General features: G+C 36.8%; 5 protein-coding genes across 6 annotated transcripts; 3 read left to right on the top strand and 2 right to left on the bottom strand.

Moving 5' to 3' along the window:
* The first annotated feature begins 464 nt into the window (after positions 1–464).
* On the top strand, positions 465–3,628 carry LOC109857755 (cactin). Its single transcript, XM_020434403.1, is given in 7 exon segments — positions 465–787; positions 1,048–1,907; positions 1,998–2,174; positions 2,277–2,478; positions 2,603–3,098; positions 3,239–3,361; positions 3,363–3,628. Coding segments are annotated over 7 exon segments (2,136 nt in total). The 5' UTR covers positions 465–602; the 3' UTR covers positions 3,456–3,628.
* Positions 3,629–3,782: 154 nt separating this feature from the next.
* Positions 3,783–9,888, top strand: LOC109857756 (zinc finger protein 474-like). The gene is made up of 8 exons (XM_020434404.1): positions 3,783–4,654; positions 5,016–5,595; positions 5,855–6,350; positions 7,411–7,527; positions 8,001–8,090; positions 8,178–8,384; positions 8,529–8,700; positions 9,116–9,888. Exons 1-8 carry the CDS (start codon positions 4,573–4,575, stop codon positions 9,274–9,276), a joined length of 1,905 nt encoding a protein of 634 aa, XP_020289993.1. The 5' UTR covers positions 3,783–4,572; the 3' UTR covers positions 9,277–9,888.
* A 425-nt stretch (positions 9,889–10,313) lies between these two features.
* On the bottom strand, positions 10,314–11,045 carry LOC109857758. Its single transcript, XM_020434408.1, has 3 exons — positions 10,852–11,045; positions 10,593–10,759; positions 10,314–10,495 (listed from the first exon to the last, which is right to left on the bottom strand). Exons 1-3 carry the CDS (start codon positions 11,007–11,009, stop codon positions 10,314–10,316), a joined length of 507 nt encoding a protein of 168 aa, XP_020289997.1. The 5' UTR covers positions 11,010–11,045.
* Positions 11,046–11,660: 615 nt separating this feature from the next.
* LOC109857750 (translation elongation factor 2) lies at positions 11,661–18,795 on the top strand. Its single transcript, XM_020434386.1, has 14 exons — positions 11,661–11,768; positions 13,149–13,363; positions 13,466–13,659; positions 14,104–14,312; positions 14,794–15,027; positions 15,129–15,242; positions 15,446–15,592; positions 15,779–16,019; positions 16,207–16,374; positions 16,563–16,852; positions 16,957–17,166; positions 17,267–17,449; positions 17,564–17,821; positions 18,096–18,795. The coding sequence occupies exons 1-14, from the start codon at positions 11,766–11,768 to the stop codon at positions 18,162–18,164; spliced, it is 2,535 nt and encodes an 844-aa protein (XP_020289975.1). The 5' UTR covers positions 11,661–11,765; the 3' UTR covers positions 18,165–18,795.
* Positions 18,796–19,814: 1,019 nt separating this feature from the next.
* Positions 19,815–26,205, bottom strand: LOC109857766. Of its 2 annotated transcripts, none has more exons than XM_020434425.1 (8): positions 26,068–26,205; positions 23,619–23,780; positions 22,710–22,907; positions 22,378–22,488; positions 21,443–21,659; positions 21,075–21,315; positions 20,535–20,731; positions 19,815–19,953 (listed from the first exon to the last, which is right to left on the bottom strand). In XM_020434425.1, the coding sequence occupies exons 2-8, from the start codon at positions 23,721–23,723 to the stop codon at positions 19,835–19,837; spliced, it is 1,188 nt and encodes a 395-aa protein (XP_020290014.1). In that variant the 5' UTR covers positions 23,724–23,780; positions 26,068–26,205; the 3' UTR covers positions 19,815–19,834. The 2 variants fall into 2 exon arrangements, with proteins under 2 accessions (XP_020290014.1, XP_020290015.1); XM_020434426.1 differs by lacking the exon at positions 26,068–26,205 and adding an exon at positions 25,957–26,037.
* Between the last annotated feature and the right edge of the window lie 1,034 nt (positions 26,206–27,239).

The following is a 27,239-nucleotide window of genomic DNA, read 5'->3' as shown; positions in this document are numbered from 1 at the left end:
TAACGATTTTTATATGGTTTTTGTGTAAAATAAAGTACATATGCGTATTGTGTAATTATTTATTTTACTTTTGTTTTATGCTCAATGTTTATTTTCAAAATCTTGTCGGCATCGTGTTAATATAAACTCTCAAATATCTGTAGAATGTCATTGTATTTCAAAGAAACTAAATCATATTTTCTTCTTTCTTAATATATTTTTTTTATTTTTGTATACATTCTTTAGAGTTTAATAGAGTTTGGAGCACGCAATGATCATTATAGCAATTTTTTTCATTAAACGGTAAACTTATAACTGCAAAATTTTTAATTTGCTGTCGAAGCGCAATTATTTAATGCGCGCATATGCGTGAAAAACGGAACACAGTTTTGCAATAATATTTCGAAATATCAATTCTGGGTGCGATCCGAGTTGCGCTGCACATGCTTCAAAGCGTCTATAGCGCGATTAAGAATCTACTACAGTCCAGCTGTATTGCTCTTTACGTGACGGTCGTGACTCGAGTTTTTTAGGTTTTACCTGGTTTTACCTTGAACAAGAAAAGATTAAATAAATACGATATTTTAAAATAACACACTGCAATTACGACAATTCGTCTAACGATGTTGCACCACAGCCGAACATCACGAAGAGATCGCGAGTACGAAGAACGTCGATCCAGAAGATCGAAGTCCAGCCGTAAGTCTTCCGAAAAATCCAGTGAAAGACACAAAAAATCTAAGAAGAAAGATTCTCGCTCGCGTCGTGAATCGAGGAAAAAATCATCTAAGCGTAGAAGTCAAAAAAGGTAGGAGTTTTTCTGAATGATTGATTAGGTTATGTTTTATTGTGTCTTCTTGTCTCTCTCTCTCTCTCTTTTTCTCAAATAACTTTCCTTCTTCCTTTATACGCAGTAGTAAGTTTCACAGAAGTTTAATATCGCACCTTGATTCCAACTTTTTGATTCTTTTTTTTTTGTTTCAAATGATTGTAAAACTATGACAAAGTTTTTTGATGTTATATATTTTTGAATTCACATAATGTATATGTACTGTACTTTCTGTTTAGGGAATCGTCATCTTCGTCATCTTCGTCAACTTCTTCATCGTCTTCGTCATTCAATTCAGGCAAATCCAGTGACAGCTCCTCATCTTCAGACTCCACAAAATTCTTAGAAAAATTGCAAAAAAAGAGACAAAAACAAATAGAAGAGCATAAACGTCAGAAGGAATTAATGAAAGCGACGGAAACACCAGAGGAGAAACGCTTACGTCGACTAAAAAAGAAGGAAGCTAAGGAACGTAAACGTAAAGAAAGAATGGGCTGGGACAATGACTATTTGCACTATACAAATACGGATAATCCATTTGGGGATGGAAATATTTTATCTACTTTTGTATGGTCAAAAAAGTTAGGCAAAGAAGGTTTGCTGGGTATGGACAGAGAAGAGTTAGAGATTCGTAATAGACACAAACAGGAGGAAAACAAAAAAGAATTAGAGAAAGTCAAGAAGAGGAGACAGGAGAGAGAATTGGAGCGGCAACAAAGGGAAGAAGAGATGACCATGTTACAGAGAGGTAAGGAAGCCGCTCAATTGGAGCAATGGGCGCGGCAGGAAGATCAATTTCATCTTGAACAAGCTAGACTAAGATCTCGTATTAGGATTCAGGACGGTCGTGCGAAACCCATTGATCTTCTTGCGAAGTATATCAGTGCAGAAGAGGAGGTCGATGCGGTGGAAATGCATGAACCGTACACGTATTTGCGAGGCTTGCACGTGAAAGATTTGGAGGATCTTATAGAAGATATTAAGGTTTACAAGGAATTAGAAAGAGGCAAGAATTTAGATTACTGGAACGATATAACTGTAATTGTGGAGGATGAATTACACAAGCTTCGGAAATTAGAACGGACTGAATATGAAGTTGGTAAGAAAAATGATTCTCATTTTTTTTTTATTTTTTTTTTTTTTTATTTTATTTCTCCTGATTACTTTTATTATAAATTATCTTCTTTAGCTGTTGGAAGAAGAGAAGGAATCCACGAATCAGTTGCCAGAGATGTGACATCGATTTTTAAAGGCAAAACAGTGTCGCAATTGGAAGCTCTGCAATCGCAGATTCAAGAAAAAATTACGGGAAAACCTGAAGGCGTCGATGTCGGATATTGGGAGAGTCTTTCTTCACAGTTGAACGGTAACGACGCAATACACGTGTGTAATATAAATTCAATCAAAACCTAAAAAAATCCAAGTAATACACATGCAATTTACATTGTTAAATACTGAACTTTTGTAGCTCATATCGCGAGAGCGCGGCTCAGAGACCGACATCAGGAGAATCTGCGTAAAAAGTTGGAAGTTCTAATTGCCGAACAAGGTGTGGCCAGAACCGAAAACGAGGCTGAGAGCTCGCAAGTTCAGGAGAGTGAGTCGTCGATAAAACAGAACGAACCGTCTGTTAGTACAGCAGTCGAGAAGAATGAAGATAGTCAATCTGAGTAAGTGTTTTTTAATTATAAATTTTCTTTGAGCTTCTTCTTAAGCTTCTAAGTTCTAAGTTTTCTTTTCTAATGTATATGTAACACTACAGGTAATAATCTATACTACACATATATATTTCAGCGACGATCAAGAGACCAATGCGGTCGACGACCTACTGACCGAATGCTTCCGAGAATACGAAACGGGTGGCTATTCGCCGGTCTACATTCCTTACTCACAGCTCGAACCGGGCACGCTTATCACGCAAGAGGACGACGACAATCAGCGATTGGAGTACGCGCGGCAGGAAGTGCTGAACACCGGTAGAAAGATTCAGAACGTGATGACAACCGAGGAGCAGGCCATGCATCGAGAAGCGCGTAAGGGAATGAATTCGGACGAGGCGCAATTCAGCGTCGAAGCGTCGCTGGAGGCGCAGATCTACTTGTGGTCCGACAAGTACCGGCCGCGCAAACCGCGTTACTTCAACCGCGTGCACACCGGCTTCGAGTGGAACAAGTACAATCAGACGCATTACGACATGGACAATCCGCCGCCTAAGATCGTTCAGGGTTACAAATTTAATATCTTTTATCCGGATCTGATTGACAAAAATACTACGCCGGAATATTTTCTGGTAAGACATAATATTACTGTTTCTCTCACGTATTATGATCTCTCGTGTTAACGTCATCTGAATCTATTTAATAGCTTGTTAAAATAGCCGTCATACGTTTTAATACATAAACAAAAACGTTGTTAATTTTTAACTTGCAGACACCCTGCGCTGACAACAAAGACTTCGCCATCCTGCGATTTCACGCGGGTCCGCCGTACGAGGACATAGCGTTCAAGATCGTCAATCGAGAATGGGAGTATTCGTACAAGCGTGGATTTAGATGTCAATTCCACAACAACATTTTCCAGTTGTGGTTTCACTTCAAGCGGTATAGATATCGCCGTTAACATCGCATGCGTATGTACTATTGTTTAATATTGACTTTTGTAAATTGTGTGTGTATATATATATATGTATATTGTATAATTCTATTGTGCAACACAAAGTGCATTGACTTTTCGACATCATATTTCATATTTAAATATGTAAGTGTGTGTGTGTGTGTATATGTGCACACACAAAATAAAAATTTAAAAAAAGATGTATATATAGCGTGTCTCCTTTTTACTCACAATTCCACGTACTTGATATATTATCCGTTTGTTTCGAACGACTTCCGCGAGGCGATATAGTCGGTTTTAAACGGTGGTCGTTGGATCGATTTTTCCTTCTGCCACCTGTGTACTGTCACACACTCGACCGCGTATGTATAGAAAGGTGAAAGCCGTGCGAAGCTAATGGCAAGGGTAAAGCTGAGCTCGCAGTGCGCCGCGTAACGGTGGTAATGAGCCGCGCGTCATCGAGAAGTTCGTTTCCGCTTGCACTCACGCACGATTAAAATTAAACGCGTAATTTTTTGTTACACTTTGTAATTTGCGAAACGAAAGAAGAAAACGGTGATGTCGCGCGATAAGCGTGTTTTAACGTGTTGCGTCTATCTGCGTTTTATTTTATAAAAAGTTGATCTTCTCTTTTGTGTTTTTTCTGTCAATCTGATAATTTCAGTGCGACAAGTTAGACATAAAAAAAAAAAAAAACTTTCTCGTTGTGCGCTCGTTGATTTCGACGAACGAATACTACGTGCTTGTGACGTCAACTGATTATTGCTGATTTGAAAAAAAAACATTTGTTTGTGTAGAAAATAAACATCGTTCAAACAAAAAAGTTCGATCGGGCGCTAGAAAATTGTTTCCGGCAAAAGAAACATTCTTCCAAATATGATCTAAAAAAAACCAAATTTTACAAATTTGAAAAAAAAAAGCCGCGAACGGTGCAATTAAAAGTGCTTTTGAAATTTTGTAATTAATTTTATCTCTTTTTCTTTTTCGTTACATAAGGTGTATTAATAAAAGTGTCGGCGCGAATCGATGCTTTTCGAAGAGGAGAATTTATGTGACGAAGAAACACACGATAATGCTCGTTTCGCGACACGAACTACGTGCGAATAAATTTTTGTGATTTGTGAGAACACAACGTCAATAAAAAAATCGTCATGAAGTGGAAGAGAGAACCGTGTAAATTTCTGTCGGAGAAAACGTTTCTCATAATTAAGGATGACCTGAGCATCTTGAAAGGTAAAGTGCTCGTCGTAATTTTATCGCGTGAGTTCATCGATATTAATTCAAGAACACAAATATATTTTTGCTCAAAACAATTTTAATAACAAATCACTCTTCTCTCTATTTTTTTTAAACTTCTTTGTCTTCCATTATGTTTCATATTGTCTCTCTCAGTATTTTTTTTTTTTTTTTTTTTTTTTTTTTTTTTTTTTTTGTAATATTTGAAAGTCAGTATCTTTTTTTTATTTGAGTCTCAACTATTTTATGCGGTATCTCGCGGTATAAAATGGCTTTTAACGAAGGTTCACTACCAAAGACCAAGCCATACACGTCTAACGATCTCTTCACGGTTGCTATCAGATCATTTCCAAAGCAGGTACGACCAAAAAATCAGACGGCAAGAAGACAGCGGTGAAAAATGTGGGGAACACCGGGACTTGGCCGCCGAAAATGAAACGCGTGCGTGCGTTCTGCAGGGAAGAGCTGGAGAGACCGAAAACGGCCAATCTCGCGAGACCGAGCGTACTGGACCCTACGCTGGTGGACAAACTCGACATGTCTCTGCTCAGCAAGGAGCTGCTGTGCGACTCAATGACGCGTTTTCAATCATCAAATGACAAAATGTCGGCCGGTAACAACACGTCGACATCGTCTTTGTCATTGTTGTTGCCGTCGCCGCCGTTCGCGGCAAGACGACGTCAGAGCGCCGCAGTTACCACCGCAACCGCGATGACTACTACTTTGTTGTCAGACGACGACGTCGTACCAGTACGTCGCAAGCGACAGAGCTTCGAACAGATTGACGAGCCACGGATTGTAGCGAACCAAATGGAGATCGACTCGTCAAGGTCGTCCTCCATCGGAAGTCAGAAGATCCTGTCACCACCAAATACGCAGGAACAAGCGTCCTCCGGACGGAACACCGACGTCAGAAAATTCGATGATAACAACAATAGGTCTGTAATGATTTGAATTGCGAATTAATAGAATTATCAAATATTTTGCTAACTGTTACTTGTTCCGCAAAAATTAACCCCGCGAAAGTTGAAATATAAATGTGTTTTAACTCGCTAAAAATAATTTACTATATTTGTATCTTCAAATTAAAAGATCCTTATTCTACTCTCTTGCCAAACAAACGCGTTTAACGTTGTACGCGCGTATTAAAAAATTATATTTCATAATTAAAAAGTTTATTTTTTTTCTTTCGATCAGAAACGGTCCTCCCAAAGTCCTGTCCACCGTGAAGAAGAAGAACTCGCGCACCAGTCTACCGAGCGACTTAGAAATATTCACTACCGCGTCGGCAAAGAACGTAACCGCGCCGGAGCCCTGCAAGACCTGCGGACGTCCGGATCAGCCCGAAAGATTTCACAGTCATCCGAAAGGCAGTCAGACGAAAATCAAGGAGATTCCACCGTCTGTTGCGACGGCCAAGTCGAAACTCGCCGTTCCGCCGGTTCCAAAGTCTATCCAGAAACCGGTGGCGTTGAACTTCCGCAGCGATAGGAACAAAAAGAAATCGGAGAACACGGCGGAGATGAATTCGAGGACGCCGGCCACTCCCCAGGATCCGTCGTCACGTGGATCAGCGGATCAGCGGGTCAGGTCGTCGTCCGCGAAACGCGGTCCCAGAACCGTCACATGTTACATATGCGGTCGGGAATTCGGCACCGCCAGTTTCCACATACACGAGCCTAAATGCATGGAGGTAAATATATATATAGATATTTATAAAAAAAAAAGTAATAAAAAATGTAAACATTGATGCTATAAAATGCGATAATGCGGCAAGATTTAAAAAAAAAAAAAACAAAAAAACAAAGACGCAGAAGTGCGCCTTGCACGATAGGACAAGACCGATAAATGTCTCTTCGTAACATATCGCGATTTCATCGCAGAAGCAACAGTAAAACAGAATATAAAAGTATTCCGTACCGATGGTACGCGTGTAATAAGTCAAGGCCCTTTCGCAAAATCGATGGCAGTGTAACGCGGCATTGTTCAAATTAAACTCGATACTTATCAGATGCTTTTTACACGAGCGCGTAGTCATATAATCGATGTGTCATAGTTGCGAACTATACTAACGCAGCGATCGGCGTAGGTCGGCGGCAGCAATTCGCACGTGCTCGTATATAACGGGCCGTCTTCGATATTTGACCGACCACAAGTTGCCTGTGTGACACATGGATTATTTAACAGATATATATATTATATAAAGGTATTTCGCGCACATTCGCTTTGCACGAGTTTAGCGAAGTAAAAGTGACGTTACCGGACTGTTATCGCGCGTTCACATCGCGATTCTGCGATAAGCGAAATTCGCATTTGCACAGTCATCATTATATGTTTATCTATATATGTTTCAAAACGAGAAGCGCATTAGCGAACTGTGGTATGTATATATGTTAGCCATGCAATCCCGCAATGATGCCAATGTGCTGCGATACATTGCAAAATCGATCAAACGGGACTGCACGGTAGCGCATCGTGTGATAAAAAGTCGCGTGAAAATTGTTTAAACGTTTTCACAAACAAAAATGTGGTTCAAATCACAAGAACCAATATTTTTTTGCGTTTAAAAATTAAAAAGAAAAATTAAAAATAAAAATTTCTTTTATTATTACAACAAGAAAAAGACATTGATCCAGGTATAATATATACTTATACCTGAATTTACTTAGTTTTTTTTTTTTTATAAATTACATACTAGATACATATATTACCGTATGTCGTTATTTATTTACTCAACAAGCAATTTATCATAGAAATGGGAGCGCGAGAATAACTCGCTGCCGCCATCCCAGAGACGGCCCAGGCCTCAAAAACCCGCGGTCGGAGTCGAGCACAGCGATTGGAATGCAGCGGCATGGGAACAGAGTCAGGTAGAGACACATAATCCATATGTGTTAATCAGACATGGTCTATATATGTGTTCTGATTTCAATTAGCATTGCATTGTTTAATAACGTAACACGCATAAAAGAATTAATTTCCAGCCAATTGCGTCGTTTTCGTTCAAGCGAACACATTGCTATTCGCGCTTATGTTGATTCTGACGAACGATAATGTAATCCTCAATAGTCGATGATGTAAGAACCAATTATGGGAAATGAAGTAATATGTAGCGGAGGAAGCGCGCGCCCGGCAACACTAACAAAGCATGACGAATTAAAATCGATCGAAAAGAAATCGCGTCTATAAAAATCACGCAAAAAAGCTTTACAAAATTTGAAATTTGTTTAAAACTTTATATCTCACATATGTTTAATTTTTGTAAAAATAATTTTTCAATAAATAATTCAATAATAAATTTGCTTTCTCTAATGTAAAAATAAGGAGAAAATTTTTATTTCAGGAACAATTGGTTCCGTGCGCGAAATGCGGCAGGACATTTTTACCGGAACGATTGCCGATTCACGAAAGAAGCTGCAAAGCTGCCCCGAAGGTACATATGTACTCTACTAAAGTTGTTCAAACATTTTCATACTTTACATATATTTCTTCTTACCTATCTATCGTTCGTTTTTCCTAGAACAACGAGCCAAAACTCGAACGACTGGCTACGCCGGCGAATCCGCGCAGCGTCATGCCGCCGACTGTTCCGTGTCGTATGTGCGGTCGAAAATTCGGCACCAGAAGCATCAAAATCCACGAGCCTCAGTGCAACAGACGTTGGCAAATGCAGAACGATTCAACAAATCTGCAAAATGACAACGCAGAGTTACCGTCCATGTATCCGGTGAGTGATAACTATAAAAAAAAAAAAAAAGAAATAAAACACATATCTATGCTTGAAATTACATGTTGAGTTCATGCTGTGTGTAGTTTGATATAAAATTTTCATAAAAGTTAAAAAAACAACACGCAAATTGCTCGATTTCAGGACTTGTCGCAAAAGAGAACCGTCACGTGTTACATATGCGGCAGGGATTTCGGAACCAACAGTATCGCCATACACGAGCCGCAATGTTTAAAGAAATGGCATGTGGAGAATAACAAATTGTCGCCGTCACGAAGGAGAAAGGAACCGCAGAAACCCGAGATCGTGTACACACGTAAGCGCGAGTTCTAGTTTTTCGCTTAGTGCGCGCGTTCAAATAAAATGCCAATGATGTTATTAAATGCGCACATTTTTTGTCTCCTCGCCTTGATATCTATTCAAATGTCAAAGTCAGAGAAGTTATTTCCAAACAACAGAAGTTACACGAACATACGTGATGTATATCAATTTGCAATGTCCGTCGTGCATTGACGTAGAATAAAAGTCGATGTGTAGGCCTTAATTTAATATACAAGCGTCACGACACGTTCTTGTTGGTCGAAAGTGCCTTTTCTACGTGGCGAATCGATAATTGTTCGGGGGGTGCGACGAGATAGTTTTAAGATGGTTTTAAGATTTTTTTAAGTGTGAGATCTAGAAACAAAAATTTTCCGATATTTACAACAAAGATTACTCTTGTTTCCTTGCAGAGGATCCTCAAACAGGAAACAGGGTGGTCGATCAGGCGGCGACGGCTGAGGCCAATTGGATGTCGCACTTGAGCCAGTTGGTGCCGTGCAAGCATTGTGGAAGAACCTTTAATCCCGATCGCGTGAACATCCACGAGAAGAGCTGCAAAGGAAATCGCTAAAGGTTTTATCACGCGACGAGAAAAGATGAAGTTTCTTCTGTTTAATTTTAGAAACCGACTTTACAGATATAGACGTAATTAAAAAAAAAAACTGTAACTGGCGGAAAAAAACAATAGTAGAATATATATATATTATACGATAATCTATTGCCGTAATTTTTTTAGAAGTGACGCATCTGTGTTTTTATATGGAAATAAAATAACTAACTCTTTGCAATTTTGTAACACACCGTTTGATCTCACAGAGTTGTGATTTACTTCTGTTTAAAAAGATAAATGACGATACGTGTATCAAAAAAACAATAAAACAATAATGTATTCGATCACTTTGTTGTATACAAAGCACCTAAAAATGTAATTTTTATAATAGAAAAAAAATCTCATTCAAGTGATTCGCAATGTTTAATCTTACTTAACATAGGTTTAGAAATCTCACCTACACATCTTTCCTTTTTGTTGCTGATATTAGATATAAATCTTGTAATAACAAATACGATTGTTGTTGATAGGTATAATAATAATAAAAAAGTATGTTTTATTTTATGTGTCGAATTTGTCTAGGTTGAATAATTGATTAAATAAGAATTTTAGGTTTTTGCAAACAGCTGTATAACAGACACAGAGAAGCACGCATGCTCTCTCTCTCTCTCTCTCTATACCTATAACTGTAACAATTTTGTGATCTTTTTAAAGAAATGTTTTTGGGATATTTATAAACATTAGTCATTTTATCAATTATTTTATTAGATAAAATAAAATATTATTAAAATATTACTGATAATGAACACACATATGACCTAAATGATAAAAGTGCTTCTCTGGTCATGTGATAAAATTGTAAATGCCCCCTTCAGATAATAATTTTTGTTTCTATCTCAATGTGATTGATTAACATTCAATATTTTGCACATCTATAAAATATATTTAACATATGGCAATATGAAAAAATTATTTTGAGTATATTAAAGTATTAACTGTGTTTTTGAGTAAAGTAAAATTCTTATTTGTCTGTTGCTCTGTCTTGTAAGACATCTACCTTATTCAGTAGATGTCAGTAGATTAATTTTTTGCTGCATTCTAATGTAATCCTTTAGAGATTCTCCCAGACTTTTGATAATTTTTATTTTAGTTTCAAAGGCATCTACAAGCTGTTTCAACTTGGACAGTGACTCACTTGTAAAGTCTACAGAATATTCGTTATTCAAAGATTCTATTGAGACTGCAAACATATATAAAAATGATGTGACAATATATGTGATATGTTAATACTAATATATACTAACAAAAAAAAAACATAAATCAATTATTAAACATACCAGTTTGTAGTACTTCAAGTATCAATTCCTTCGTATATACACATGTTTCACTGAGCTCTAGGGTCTGGTTTTGTAACTCTTTCAACAATTGTATTGAGTTTAATGACAATTGTATAAAACTGATATCATCAGGTGTGATCGAATTGGATGACAATAACAATGATCTCCTAAACAAGAAATTTCCAATGTGTTAAATACATTTTTAGGAATAGTTTTATGTTTTTCTCGAAATAACTTAGAATTCAGCATAAACATTTACCTTTTTCGACTATTACAGCCGGAACAACTCTCCAAGTATTCAGTATGCCAGCAAAAATGACTATTTTTCAATACTTCACGCAGACTGTTTATAATTTGTACATCCATGCTGTCAATTTGAATGATTTCCAATAATTTAACAAGAATAGCATTATCCATAGCTAATACTCTTAAATGTTACTACATAAACCTTGTGTGCTTTCACAATTTTTCGTTAAAAAGCACTTACATAGAATATCTTCACTGTATCTTATCGTCACTGTTTCCGATTGTTTTCTGCTCTGTTTCGTCAAACACGTGTCAAGTTGTTCGTACAATTAACAAACCGTTCAGTGGGTACGCCTTACCCACTTTGGTTCTCGATGTCGTGAAAAACAAATTGCATTTGCAAAAACAATTTGCGCGCGACCACAAAACGAACACCACTAATTATCTCACGAGTCAAGTCAGTTTTAAACTTCGTCGAGAAGAAACTGTTTCCTTTTCTGTGTTTGTTATCGCGCTCGGGATCGTTAGAGTTACTAACAAAAACAATCGAACATTTGCAATTTGCAAAAGAAAAACGATTAAGATAAGATAATTTGCTCTTTCTCACCGTCATTGGAACAAATCGTTGGAGCTCGTACGGAAGTTTATTTATATTTACGTTTGTAACGTTGCGATGTCGTCGTATACAAATTTGAAATCTTCTCCGACTGCGCGCGCACACGGCGTCCCGCACACGCGCGATATAGATGCGACGATCGACGGATAGAGGGCGCAAGAGAGCGCACGCCGTTGCGCATCGCAGCGCTCTCTCTACGAACAAGAGGCACATTTCGGGCCCAGAGCGGATAGCCCGTCCTTTCCGAGGGAGCACGCCATCGTTGGAGCACGCATATTCGAGATCGAGACGACAATCCAACAGCATCCAAGATGGTATGTAACCGCATCGCGACGCCGCCGATCGAGCCGAAATCGCTAGAATTTCGCGTACGCGCGGCATCGAATATTTTTCGTCGTCGCGGCCCGAGCACGCCGTTCGTACGCGCGAGCTTGCTCGAGCGAAAACGCTGCTGCATCCGCTTCTTTCGTTTCTCGGCTGGAGACACGGGAGAGCGATTACTCTAGATTGCGCAATTTGTAATCCGCGACGATATCGCGAAATTCGTATTTTACGGAAACTTCGATTAGGGGATTCGCGAATAAGAGATTGTTCCGAGAAACGCTTCGAGTCCGAAAATTTCACCGCCGCGGCGTCATATCCGCGACGTGTTTCGGGCGGAAATATGCTCCGTTGTTGCACTCGCAACGTGTCATGGTGTGCACCTTGTCTCTCTCGTGGCCCTGTCGTCACACGAGGCAATGTGCATGGCAAGCGCGAGCGAACGTTGTACTTTTTTTTTTTCTTTCTGCCCCCGAGGAGACTTTCGCGTCGATCTTGCTCATTAAATTTGTCTCTCGAGGAGAGAAAATTGAAAACCCGTATGCGAAAACGCGGTCGAGCATAATGAAGAAAGCTCGAATATGGTATGAAACACATGGCGAGTATACGGAAAGATGTAAGACGCTATATCAGAGAGATATATGTATAGATGTGAATCGGGGATGTGAGAGATAAGATGTTTCCTCGATCATTTTTTTTCTTTATTCCCGGCGCTTTCGAGTAATTGCAATATTATTTGTTAAATTCTGGGAAAAACACGCTTCAATATGTTTATCAGAGATTTTTTGTCCCATAAAGATATATGGGTTTGGTACTTGTAAAAATGTGTTCTTTTGTTCGACAAATATATCAATTATCCACTCTGTCGGTTAATGTTGCGCAATATGTACAAATTAACTAGTGTATGAATCATTTATGTAGGAATGTAAATTATTCAGAAAATATAAGTCCAATTTCTTCGTAATATATAATTTTTTATATTTAACGAGATTTATGATTGTTTTAATAAAAAGTATTCTGTCTTATTAAAAATTATTTTATATAGCATTTATACTTTATTATAGAAATTACATAGCAACAATTTGTATAATAATTGGAAAAATGATATAAATTCACAATATGTTGCAATGAGTGAGAAATTTTTTTTTTTTAGTTTTTATAAAGTTAAAGACATGAATTATAAATATTTAGTTTTTTTTTTTTTAAACATGGACAACACGGTATCGAGAAAAATAATTAAATAATAATAAATATGCAGTTGTTATCTTAAGTTAAAATGATAATATCTGTTGTCATAAATATTCTATTGATTGATTTTAGATAATATTTTTGGTAGCTTGGTAAGCTTACGTATGTAAAATGTGTTATTGTAGGTGAACTTTACCGTAGACGAAATACGTGCAATGATGGACAAAAAGAAAAACATCAGAAATATGTCCGTCATTGCGCATGTGGACCATGGTAAATCTACTTTAACAGACTCCCTCGTATCTAAGGCCGGTATTATTGCCGGTGCTAAAGCTGGTGAGACTCGTTTCACTGACACACGTAAAGATGAGCAGGAACGATGTATCACTATTAAGTCCACGTAAGTTATATACTTTTCAGACTTTCAACCACACTTCAACACGTGGATTTTTTTACTCAACATTGGTGTGGGTATATTAAATATTGTTTATTTCTCTTTTAGTGCTATTTCTATGTTCTTCGAACTTGAAGAGAAAGATTTAGTTTTTATCACGAATCCTGATCAACGTGACAAGGATGAGAAGGGATTTTTGATTAACCTGATTGACTCACCTGGACATGTCGATTTTTCGAGCGAAGTCACAGCTGCTCTCCGTGTTACCGATGGAGCTCTTGTTGTGGTAGATTGTGTATCCGGTAAGTAATTTATTATGTGTTTTTTTCCCTTGTACTCATTAATTGTTTGACGACTGAACATAAATTGTTTGGCACAATCGGACAAATTGATTCTTCCAGCACACGAAGCGTTACTCTGTAGTACATAGTCTCTCTTTTTGGGGTCATATGTATAGTGACAGTGTTGGCAGTGCAATGGAAGAAGAATAAAAAGCAATTGTGTCTAAACGCTGTTAGTGGACCTCTATCCTTATGTTCGTTACTAATACGCTACGACACAAATGTTACAAATTTTTATCATTTTTATATTATTTTCAAATATATTTGCAATATATGTAAATTCCACAAGTGAACATTTTCGTACACCGCCAGTATAGTGCCAAATAAATTTGTTTCTGTAATAAAAAAAACAAAAAAACAAAAAAAAAAAGGATAGTTCCAATTGTTCCAATTGTTGCTTCTCAGGTGTGTGCGTACAGACTGAAACTGTACTGCGACAAGCTATTGCCGAACGCATAAAGCCTGTTTTATTCATGAATAAAATGGATCGCGCGCTGTTAGAACTCCAACTTGATAGCGAAGATCTTTACCAAACGTTTCAACGTATTGTTGAAAACGTCAACGTTATTATTGCAACATACTCCGATGACGATGGCCCCATGGGTGAAGTCAGAGTAAGTAGATTTGTATTTTCGCGCGAAAGTTGTCACGTACGCAATTAAAAATTAATTCTCTCGCACGCATGAATGAATTCTTCTAGCATACAAGAGTTACTCTGTAGTACGTCGCTTGGTTTGTATAAACTGATCGATATACACTAACAGTGTTGACAATGCAATGGAAGAAGAACAAAGGGCAATTGTGTCTAAACGCTGTTAGCGGACCTCTATCCTTATGTTCGTTGCTAATACGCTACGACACAAATGCTACATGTCCCCCTTACAGTGTCAACAATTGTTTTCTTTTTAATTTTTAGACAATCGGTATTTTTAAAATTTTTTTATTTAGAGATTATAGTGGCTAAACCAGTCTTCTAAAGATTAATAAGAATAAGAAATAGTGTAATTGTAATAATTATTTAATTAATTATTTTATTGATTCTTGTGCGTGTATTATTTCTGATTTCTAAACAATATGCGTATGTTTGTAAAACAGGTGGATCCCAGTAAAGGTTCTGTAGGTTTCGGATCTGGTCTTCACGGTTGGGCTTTTACTCTAAAACAATTCTCAGAGATGTACGCTGAAAAGTTCAAGATTGATGTAGTGAAACTCATGAACAGATTGTGGGGAGAATCTTTCTTCAATCCTAAAACTAAAAAGTGGAGCAAACAAAAAGAACCCGAAAACAAACGATCTTTCTGTATGTATGTTTTAGATCCAATTTACAAGGTGAGTTTTCTTGCAGTTTTTAACATTGAGTTTAATCTGATTGTAACTTTTTTTTTGCGAGGAAAATGTCAAAATCTAAATTCGAATGTATTTATTTGCAGGTTTTTGACAGCATTATGAATTATAAGAAAGAGGAAGCAGATACTCTTTTGCAGAAATTGGGTATCGTGTTGAAACCCGAGGATAAAGACAAAGACGGAAAAGCTTTATTGAAAGTAAGATTTATATCTGTCGTTATATACGTGACTGCGTATTTTCATTTAAATATTCTTTAATGATGATAATTTTGTTTTTTTTTTCTGACACCTCTTCTGATTTATAATGAGGGATACGCGCATCTAATCTGAGAAACACTTGCGGGTTTTGTAATGTTTTTTTGTTAATTTAGAGCACGTTTTATCGTAATTCTCTCTTTCAGGTTGTTATGAGAACCTGGTTACCCGCTGGAGAGGCCTTACTTCAGATGATTGCCATTCATTTACCGTCTCCAGTAACTGCCCAAAAATACCGTATGGAAATGCTGTATGAAGGACCGCTCGATGACGAAGCAGCTATTGGAATTAAGGTTTGTAACGTTTGTAAATTCTGTTGCGCGAACATTCGACATATATAACATGATGATTTATTTCACAGACCTGTTCAGAAAAGCTTATGAATGAAAGTCGAAAAACTGATTCCACAATTTTATCTAAAAGAAGTATCTATAACTTGACCGAGATTGCTCTTTTATCACATACGTTATTTTTTACAGAACTGCGATCCTAACGGACCGCTCATGATGTACGTCTCGAAAATGGTACCGACATCAGACAAAGGACGCTTCTACGCTTTTGGCCGAGTGTTTTCGGGTAAAGTATCCACCGGTATGAAAGCTCGCATCATGGGTCCCAACTTCCAACCGGGCAAGAAAGAAGATCTATACGAGAAAGCTATTCAACGTACCATCTTGATGATGGGCCGTTACGTCGAAGCTATTGAAGATGTGCCTTCCGGTTAGTATTATCTGGACTTCTAATGTCGATTTATTCTTATTTCTAGTTCTTCGAATGATGATTGTCTCACACAGATCTGTTCTGACAATTCATGATAGAGAAATAGAACGGCCAACTGACTTCAATAAACAAAATTAAGATAATTCAGTTCACATGCTAATCTAATTTTTAATACGGTAATGCGTAGGTAATATTTGCGGTCTTGTTGGCGTTGATCAGTTCTTGGTCAAAACTGGCACCATCACAACGTTCAAGGATGCACATAATATGAAAGTAATGAAATTTTCTGTATCGCCTGTCGTACGCGTGGCAGTAGAACCGAAAAATCCTGCCGATTTGCCGAAACTGGTAGAAGGTGAGAGAACATTTTGAGGTTTTGTCTCATTGATATTCAAGAAAGTGTTGTTTAAATGATGAGAGATTTTGAGCATTGGGTTATGAAGATCTATGATTTTAATTTTTTATATCTGACGAATCGCTAATAACATTTGTCATGAAATTTTTTCTTTATGTTTGTTAATAATTAATAATTGCACATTTCAGGTCTTAAACGTTTGGCGAAATCCGATCCTATGGTTCAATGCATTATCGAAGAGTCGGGTGAACATATCATCGCCGGTGCCGGAGAACTGCATCTTGAGATTTGTCTGAAAGATCTGGAAGAAGATCACGCATGTATTCCAATTAAGAAGTCGGATCCCGTTGTGTCATACAGAGAAACTATTTCTGAACAATCAAACCAAATGTGTTTGTCCAAATCCCCGAACAAACATAATCGTCTGTTCATGATGGCATGTCCGATGCCCGATGGTCTTGCCGAAGATATTGACAGCGTAAGTTTAATCTTTTTCTCTTAAACAAAGTATTGATCGTTACGGAAGATGATAAAAAAATATAAAATAAACAAGGTTAAAATAAATCTTTTGACATTTTGCAGGGCGAAGTTAATCCGCGTGATGACTTCAAAGTACGTGCTCGTTATCTGAACGAGAAGTATGATTACGACGTGACGGAAGCTAGGAAAATTTGGTGCTTCGGACCTGACGGCAGCGGACCGAACATACTTGTCGACTGCACCAAGGGTGTACAATATCTTAACGAAATCAAGGATTCTGTCGTAGCAGGATTCCAATGGGCCACAAAAGAGGTGAAAATCGATTGCAGATTTTTGTTACAAGTATTTGTTCAAGTGAATTATGATCGATGATGAACGCAAATTTTTTTTTTTTTTTTTTCTATTGTCGCAGGGTGTACTTTCGGAAGAAAACTTGAGAGGCGTACGTTTCAATATTCACGATGTGACGTTACACGCCGACGCGATTCACAGAGGTGGTGGTCAGATTATCCCAACTACAAGACGTTGCCTTTACGCCTGTCTTCTCACTGCCTCGCCCCGAATTATGGAACCTGTTTACTTATGTGAAATTCAGGTAAATTGTCGAGATGATCGATTGAAAATAAGAATGCTTCGATAATTTATTATTAAACGGAGAAGATCAAACGTAAATCTGACCACAAGAAATAAATTTTCAAACTCTTTACAGTGTCCAGAAGTTGCTGTCGGTGGAATTTACGGTGTGCTGAATCGCAGAAGAGGACACGTATTTGAAGAACAACAGGTGGCGGGTACTCCCATGTTCGTAGTTAAGGCTTACCTTCCTGTAAACGAGTCCTTCGGCTTTACCGCCGATCTTCGTTCCAACACTGGCGGTCAGGCTTTTCCACAGTGTGTGTTCGATCACTGGCAGATCCTGCCTGGTGATCCGATGGAGCCCAGCTCTCGACCTTATCAAGTCGTACAGGTACGTTTCATTGATCTCTTTTTTTCCCTCACGTATCTCACCACGTGCATAACTGATGGCGGCGATGACTCGTTGCGTCGCCATTTTTAATCACGTGGAAGAGCAAGAACGTACTTTAGTTTCGGTATTTCAGTACATTCTGACTTGCCCGAAAGGAGGAACGCACAATTTCATTAAAAAAAAAAATAGATTGTATTTCTCAAGACACGCACACGCACACGTTACAGTTGTGTAATCAAGTCAAAACATTGAAATATTTTGTGTATTTTTGCAGGATACGCGTAAGAGGAAGGGATTGAAGGAAGGTCTCCCAGATTTGAACGCATACCTTGACAAGTTGTAACCTCAAATTCGCGCACCGTATTTAAATACCTATTTAAATATTGTAATTCGATTACTACCGCTGGAACTGCTGTATACAAACTACAACATTGGTTTACTATGAATTTTGTTTTTTGCGCAATGACCCGTAAAGAAACAACAACAATTATAAATACGGATAAATAAGGATAATAAAATGTAATTATAATGAAAGAAACCACGAGATATAATGTGCAGAGATTATGTGTATCTGCATGTGAAAATGCAAGAGGGCGATATGTTTTGTACGTTTATTTAATTGAAAACGGCAATCGATCTTTCTCTGTCTCTTTCTCGGTTGCTTTATATACATATTTTTTATTAGCACAACGGATGAATAGCTATGATTGTTATATGTATGTTTTATGGCGCTTTTTTTTGGGCCAGTCTTGTTTAAACGAAGAAAAAAGAAAGACAATTCATTAGTCGTCATTTATATATTAATTTTTTTTTTTTTTTTACTGTGGAATTTAGTATATTTTGTCACTCACCGAGAACTTTTAAATCGAGTGGAATGCAGTTTTCGAAATTGCTATAATACGAAGAGAAGGAAGCATTACAACAATGTACTCAATTACGAAAATACGAAGCAATTAAAGATTAATGAAATAATATGTAGACGTCTTTATTTCCTCCGCCTAATACATTTAACTTGTGAAGAGTGGAAACATTTTTTAATCTGTTTTCCTGTAGAGATATTAGGGTGAATGTCAATTAATAATGCTTTGAATTTTTGTTTAGCTCAGTGCATGATATATATTTGTGCATATATATATATAAAATCTCGTTTACATTTGCAAGGAGGAGCACATGTATTAGCAATATATATTTTATACATCAAGAAATCCATCGCCGAGATTCAATGGACAGCAGGCGTCCATCTACAAGCGTCATTTGACAATTTTATAAGCGATAAAAGCACGGAAAATTTAAAAGTAAACCTTATTTATAAAATACTTTTTCATACACGCATGCGGCAGCAAAACGTCACGTGACACAAATAGTCTAGAACTGCTTTCGCTATAATACCTCATTCGATGCCATTCTCTACGTTAAGTTGGAATTTCATGTAATATTATTGCACATGAAATTCCATCAACTTAACGCAAACAATGGCATCAAATTAAGTATAGTAGAGGAAACAGTTTTAGACAATTTGAGTCACGTGATGCTTTGCTGCCGCAGCATGCTGCGTATATAAAAATGACACCGACTCGCGGCAATATTTCGTCTGCGCAGCCGCCATGCGACTGCTGTTTAGATGACGCTTATTGTCCATCAATTTTCGGCGGGAAATGCAATGTAACAACATGATGTATATATATTGTAGAACAATAACGCATATTAAGATATTACGTAATTATTATCTTTTTTTTGTTACTTTAACAATCTTAAGATGTACAAATGATTTATGTAATTATCTAGTCAATATTTGTTTCTTTGGTTATGTAGGGTTTTTTTTAAATAAAACAAAACGCTTCGAGAGAATTTAATTGCATATTGCTGCTGATATAAATAGACCGAAATTATTCGCACGGAACGTCAAATTAATTAAAAAGAAATAAATATAAATATATATATAAATATATATATATATATATATATATATATATATATTAAATATATAGTTAAGAATTAAAAAGGAGAGAAAATTTACTTTTTTTCACATTGTGAGATATCTCGAATTTGCATGGGTATCACCAATATTGGTTCGTTGCTTTGAGGCTTGTCCGTATAAATAGACCACGTTCTCTCGATGCAGTCAAAGATGCCTGTAATTGACAAGTTTATTTATAAATAATTTTGCAAAATACGTATATATATATATATGTATATATATATGTACATATGAAGCAATGTAAACATATATATGTATACAGAATGTCCCAGAAAACCGTTAAGACAGGACGCGCGTTTATGTGAACATTTTTGCTTATAATGACCGATATCATCACTTCCCCGAATATGACCTTTCTTTGTAAGACACACTGTATATACAATTTATCTAATAATTCTTCTTCTTTTTATGTTTAACAGATTCTCATATGATCTTGTGATTCTATGAAGCAATCTCTGACTTGTCAGGAAAACGTGTGGCGTCATGCTTGAATTTTAATCAGCTTTGACGTAAAACTCGAGAATGACGCATAATGTGTAATACATATCTTATTTTACAATGTTTCTCATTTTTTTTTTTTAAAACAAATATCCGTCGTAACGATCCGATAATATATGCACTTGATCTTAGCCTTTGATTATTCATATATTCACCGTTGATTTTAATGACAAAAAAAAAATCAATTATGAATAAGTAATAAATATTTAATCTACAATCTGATTTTCTAGAACGCACCTGTTGCGATTGTTTTGATGTAATCGTCGCTGCCGATCTCTTGATAGACTCTAAACTCATTGTCGGTTTGATCGCTGAGAATATCGATCACATCCTGGCGACACTCGGCCGGTGGATGCTTGCAAATCGCTGCCATTCTCCTGACACTGCTGGTTATGATCATTCCATCTACTTCTGGCACTTTCAGTCGCAGATATCTGGAACATTGCATATTGGAATGTAAAAGATATAAAATACTAAGCAACTAATTACGAAAAACAGAGCATGTTGTTATTGCATAAAATTTGCATGTATTTATGTATTTATATTTGATATATTTTCTCTTTCACATGTAACATATGCATGTATTTAATATTTCATGTCTTATTGAAGAGATTGTGAAGAGAGGTGACGAAAGACAGATTGTGTTAAAGAAAGACATGCAGGCGGCGATTTCACAGAACAAAAGACACGTGATAATAATTGGATGAAACATTATAACATAGGTATGCATACATTTGCCGGAACAATGTGACACACGTGGATATCTCTTTTACATACTTGTTGCAATGTGATGTGTTCTCGCCGGGGCTGACGGTCAGGATGTTGAGCTGCGACCGCTCAGTATCCAACTCGGCCGGACCTATCTCGGCGTTGTGAAACATCCGGTCACCTTCTTGAACGAGAAATGTCATGTTTACGGAGAAACCCTCCGCGGCGCCGCAGCCTTCGTTCCTCAGCGTTTCCTGAGCCTGGACGAAGTTTTCCACGCCCAATAACGCCCGCGTCAGAAAATATCGCGCTGCGCGTCAGAAAAGTCGCGGTTTCATATTTCAAATACACAATTTGATAAATCTCGCGAGAATATTATTATTATACATTGTATACATATTGATCCGCGCAATTCGTATGGAAGAAGTAAAACTCACGAATCTTGCCGGGTCGCAGAGTCGCAGCGCTGAGGGTGTTAATGCTGTAAACGAGGCCGTGATAATTGTACCCCATCGTGTAGCCCGGCAGGAAACCGGCGTAGCTCAGCGACGTAAACTTCTCCTCTCTGTAACCGGCTTCGACCACGTGAGCGCTCACGAGGTACCAATGATTCAAGGTTTCGCTGTAGGCATCTTCGTTGTGACCCAAAATCTCCTGTGGTTTTTTTTTTTTATATTAATATTAATATTAATATTAAATGTGCGTTATACGCCGGAACAATGATAAAAAAATGATTAGATGTAATAATAAGCATAGAGAAATATCGTGTATAACGTATATTAGAATATCTATAAAAACATCTAGAAATTATAATATTGCGTTAATTATATAAGAGAAAAGTGAAATCCGCTAGAATTGAGACTTAGCATATAAAACGAATATCAGAGTCATATTTGCAAATAAGAAATTTTTTGCGTCTCGTTAATGTAACTTATACCAATAGGATGTAATCGTGATTTTTGCCATTGTTTTGTACACATAAAATGATACAACACTAATCAAGTGTGACGCGCTTATCAAGTGTCTTATCAGTGGCTCATCTATTTATGGCTTTATTTATACGCTATTAAACACGATTTATGTGTTCTAAGAAATCACGTTATTTGTTCACGCTCTCGCTTTTATTCCACGATTGAGAGATATAATGTGACGATAATATAATGACACAAAAATGATCGACAATCATAATAATTATTGTGCTGTCTCGAATGAGAAATTATATCAATAAAATAATTTACATTACTTTACGACCTTGCTCGGAGAAAAATTAATTGTGAACAAATATGAATAAAATCTCGATTTATCTCGATAATTTATTACACACCATGAGATTTATAATAATCTAGTTTGATTTAGTGTCTCTATTCCTTACTTGTCCCGGTTGATTGCATATGATAGTTGAACAACCGATTGGAAGTGCGTTTCTCTGCGCTCCGTCGGTGACGTTCGAAATAATAATGTCGTCCAGATGCATTAAAAATAGCTGCAACAACGTGCGAGAGACATGTCTTTTAATTATCGTATCTGAAGATCTCTCCTTGTTATAACAGAAAAATACGGGTTTTTCTTTTTTTTTTTAAATACTTCTCTTAATTGATAAAATCACACTTCTCAGAAGTGAAGAACAATTGTCGTTATAATTGTATTTTAAATGTCTCTCTCTTTCTCTCTCCGTCCCGCGATTTGTCAAGCTAGTTTTTTTACCTTATGAAACGGCACATTCGCTCCGTCTGCCGTTCCTTCGATCTCTCTCACGTATTGCGGAAACTGTTTCCTGACCGTGTCGAGGGTCTCCTCGTAAATCGCTTTGCCTTCGTTGGTCTCGAATAACGGCAGATAGGTTTCGTTAAGCGGTTTGTAGATATCCACGAAATCTTGAATTATCTTGGCGAAAGTGCGTCCCTAACAAACACACAAAAAAAAGCACATTCTCTCTCGGATTGGATTATCAATGAAAGTATATATGTATGTAGAGAACGGGAGCTATACGTAGCTCGTATCGTATATGTATGTACGTGTGTGTAACTAGTATATGTGATAAATTATGCACAACAACAAGAAGAATTCAATCCGGGTGAACGGTACACGAACGCTCTCGTTTCTTTATCTCACGTTACCGCGCAAGATCGGTTTGTGAAATGTTGATAAAAAAGAATCCAAAGTATTTTATACGACATGTGAAGTCGAGGTTTAAAGATACTTTACTCCATAGTGTAGGATTAATCTTTTGAACGCGACACGCAATAATTATCTTAAATCACGTATCGGAATGTTTATTTTCTCATAGACTGAATCGAGTCACGTCATTTGAGCTGCTTACTAGCTTAAATAAAAGTATATATTATGTGTTCATAAATATTATCCGCACCGCTGACAGGTGCTTATTTCCAGATGCTCGTTAGGTTTTTAATTATTATTACAGTATTAGTTTCTCTGATTTTTTTTCAAAGAGCAGGAGTGAGGCAATAGTTTTGCTAATGAAAGCATGTGTGTGTTGTGTCCAGTAGAAAGTCACACATTATATTTAAATTAATTTTGCATATTTTTTTTTAGTTTTTTAGTGATTTTCACAAATCGGAGGTTACGGAAGTCAAAGTACTGTTTGTTCCTTACGATATCGAAACCGATCTCGTAATGTGATCCTCGAACGTGAATAATCGGAATGGCATTTCTGCGGCCTATATTCTTAGTCGATTTACACGAATTGACAACGGCCATGTCTGGAAAATGCACGCTTCTTCTTCTTCTTCTTCTTCTTGATTCGATATCAGAAACCTAAAATGGACAATAACGATGGTCATAAATTAGTACCCGGTTTTTACTTATTTTAAAAGAAAACTATACGCGCACACACATACACATGAGAATAAAAAATAGACTGTGTACAAATTTTTATTTTAAAATCAAAGAACGAAAAGTGACGCGGTTGTTTGCACGTGTTGAGTCCGTCTAGAATAAAATAGATTGATGTACATTAAATAATAAATTGTTTCTTTTTGTCGATCTTTTTTCTAATGAATTTAGTATGCATGTATGCACTCGTGATTCATCCTGTGCGATCTCAACGTGTTCAACAAACTAAATTTTCTGAACTCGATCAGTTTTTTATGCACGCGTTTTTTATGCGACAACACAAACAAGATCAAACGTTTAAAAGAAAAGTTTTTATAAATGACATTATATAAAATCACGTAACAACATATATACTATTATATTATACTTATATGTAATTAGATCAGAGTTGAAAAGTAACGCGTTACAAAGATACTCTTTTTGGAACCTTGCCTCGGTTTTACTCGCTTGTTGCAATCAAGATTTTTTACGAGTTTCCAACTTTCCACGCAAAGCGAGGAAAGCGATCACCTGAACCTATGTGTCTAGGTTTTTGATAGTGGAGCCTCCCCGAAAAGAGGGCGAACCACACTGCCGCCACGCTCACACGCGAAGACAGGTTTCACATGAGTTTGTAGTTTACCAAATTTTTAACTTTTGTTGGTTTCTAACAATTATTTGTGCGAATATATTTTTTATTAATATCTTTTTAACGAACGATAAGCAACGGCTAAAGTCTCTTGGAAAGTACTCAAAAAAATGTTCCTGATAACTTACGTCAAGATCAAGATCATCAAAGCATCGTCCCCTATACTGAACATTTACCGAAAATGTTTTAAATTTACATTTACAAAGGTTTTTACAAGTACAGCGTTTAAAAAGTTTTAAGAAAAAGCTTATTCGCAACTTTTTAAAAGTTTTTCTTATTTAAACTATTTTATTATCGAAATTATTACTTTTGTTATGTTATTTAAATTATTACACCTTATATTAATAACATTGTTATTAACATTATATCGTTTTGGTACTTTAATAAAAAATAGTGTCCAAAAATTTTTAGTGCTTATTGTAAATGTGTAGTATTTACTTCAACTTTGTTATTAAAAAAATTGTGCATAAAATTTGTGTTATGTACAAAAAAAAATAACGGAAATTGTAACGATTCGTTACTTTTAAGGTAACGATAACGAGTTTATCTTTTTAAAATTGATAACGAGTAACGAAGTCACTTTTATAAACTTTCCCAACCTTGAATGAGATATAAGACTTCTTGAATATTCATTTATGAAAGACATTTTACAGTTGCGTATATGTAATTGGAAAAAAACATTATAATAAATGCAATTAGATACCATTTTTGCTTGTGTGTACGATATTCAATTATACATATATTTATACACAATTATATCTAACCCTTCGCCTGCGGATCTCAAAAATGATCTACGAGTAAGACAGACTGGGTCTGTGAGATCCACGCGACTTTAAAATCGATATTTTTCCAATTTTGTTTTTTCGAATCAAAAGTTTGAACGATTCTACGTCGATCAAAAAACACATTGAAAAAATCTCTAGTAGTTTCGAAGATATAAGCGTAAAAAAAAAGAAAAAAACTAGAAACGCCGATGCGTAATTTTTGAGTGGATCTGGAAGACTTATGTCTGCAAGCGAAGAGACTACTACTGCTGCTTTTGAATCTTGATGAAGTAAACTGAAATGTCCGCGAAACGTTGATATAAACATTGAAAACCACACACATTTTCAACAATTCTCATAACACATCGCGTGAGAGCGTCAAATATCAAATAATTTGATATAATTGTACAAAAACATGCAATTGAGAGTATTGTGTACAAAAACGAGCACGACATGTAACTGTATTTATTACATAAATGTTTTTAAACAATTGCACATATACAATTTATACATGCAAATGTAAAAAATGTATTTGATCGCGAACGAGTGCGGATAAGATCGCTCGCAAGTTTTCTCGTATCTCGACTCACGTGAAATCCGATCGAGAGATAACGAAAAGGCCAAAAAAAAAAAAAAAAAAACACGTATTCAACGATGCGCGAATATTATGTGCGTTCACCTGCTTGACTTATGGTTTTTTTATTACATTGAGATAAGTTGTGTGGCAAATCGATCTCTACGGAGGCGGGAATCGATGCGCGCGATACACGTGTGTCACTCGCGAATTTGTTTTTATCAATGTCAAACGGATATCTACCTTGATCGCTGTTCGCGGTGATAAGATTCGCTAACGACTGGATGGCTCGCGGGTTTTCACCTCGCGAAGAAGACTCGCGAGTGTGTAATCTATTCGTTTTGTCGCGTTATATTCGCTTTGATGTTTGCGGTTTTATGCGCGCGGCGCGTCGCGTCGTTGGTAGTAACAACGCGCGGAGGCGATACTTGTTTTATACACACGAGAGGGAAGAAGAGAAATACGGGATTTATATATATTTTGCCACATGTGTTCCTCCCCCGAGAGCGGAGCTCGCCCGTCACCTTTAAATGATCCTTGAAGAGACAGGAGATTGCTCGGCTCCCATATCGAGGTGGAGAAAAGAACAATCTGCCGTGTTTGAAGAACATTTATCTTAATTGCCATTGTTATCTGAATTCAGTCTCTAAGTAAATCGGTGCGAGACGACGTGAGACATTTCACTTGTTGCAATATTGAAAACTATTATTAATATTATATTGCTGAGAATATCGTGTCCAAAAACACACAAACTTATTTTCTGTGTTTTCATCGAGAAGACACAGAGTAACCTTGAAGAAGTAAATAAGAAGAATAGTTTGCGTGTGCAAACATGTCAATGTCTCGGAAAATAATATTTTCCGAAAAAGAATAGAAAAATTCGCCATTTGAAGAAAACAATAGCAAAAGAATTATATACGTATGTCCTTTCTCACCGAATCTTCTTTCTTTTTAATTCTCTCCGATTCTCCTCGCATCGCGGGAACGTATGCGCCACGTGGATATCGCGCGCGTTTTGTTGTGTATCTTTAGTTGTGTGCAATGAGTAATGTGAAGAACGAACAAATTACCTCCCCCGTTTCGTACGCGCGTAATCGTAAATTTGCGACATCGCGTTGAGTATTATGAAGACAGATCCATTTATAGACATTTCATTTTTGTAGCGACGCGCATAAAAAATCGTCAACGTGTGTCGCGCGCGATTATAAGATCTTAATCCAAGGTTTTCCCTCTCAAGGACCAAGGATCGGTTCGGAAAAATCTATCTCGCTCTCCACACGGTATTGTATATTTCATCTATCGGCCATTGTTCTCTTATGCTTGGCTCTCAGCTAAATCTAGAAGCGTCAAGAGAAACTTATTGTCCGCCTTTGTCTTCGCAAAATGATTATTATTTACATATTAACAATATGCAT

This window comes from Pseudomyrmex gracilis, unplaced genomic scaffold, assembly GCF_002006095.1.
Source record: "Pseudomyrmex gracilis isolate BER0280 unplaced genomic scaffold, ASM200609v1 scaffold_170, whole genome shotgun sequence".
NCBI lineage: Eukaryota > Metazoa > Arthropoda > Insecta > Hymenoptera > Formicidae > Pseudomyrmex > Pseudomyrmex gracilis.
Note: the sequence above shows the minus strand (reverse complement) of the source record. Positions and strands in the feature narration are given on the sequence as shown.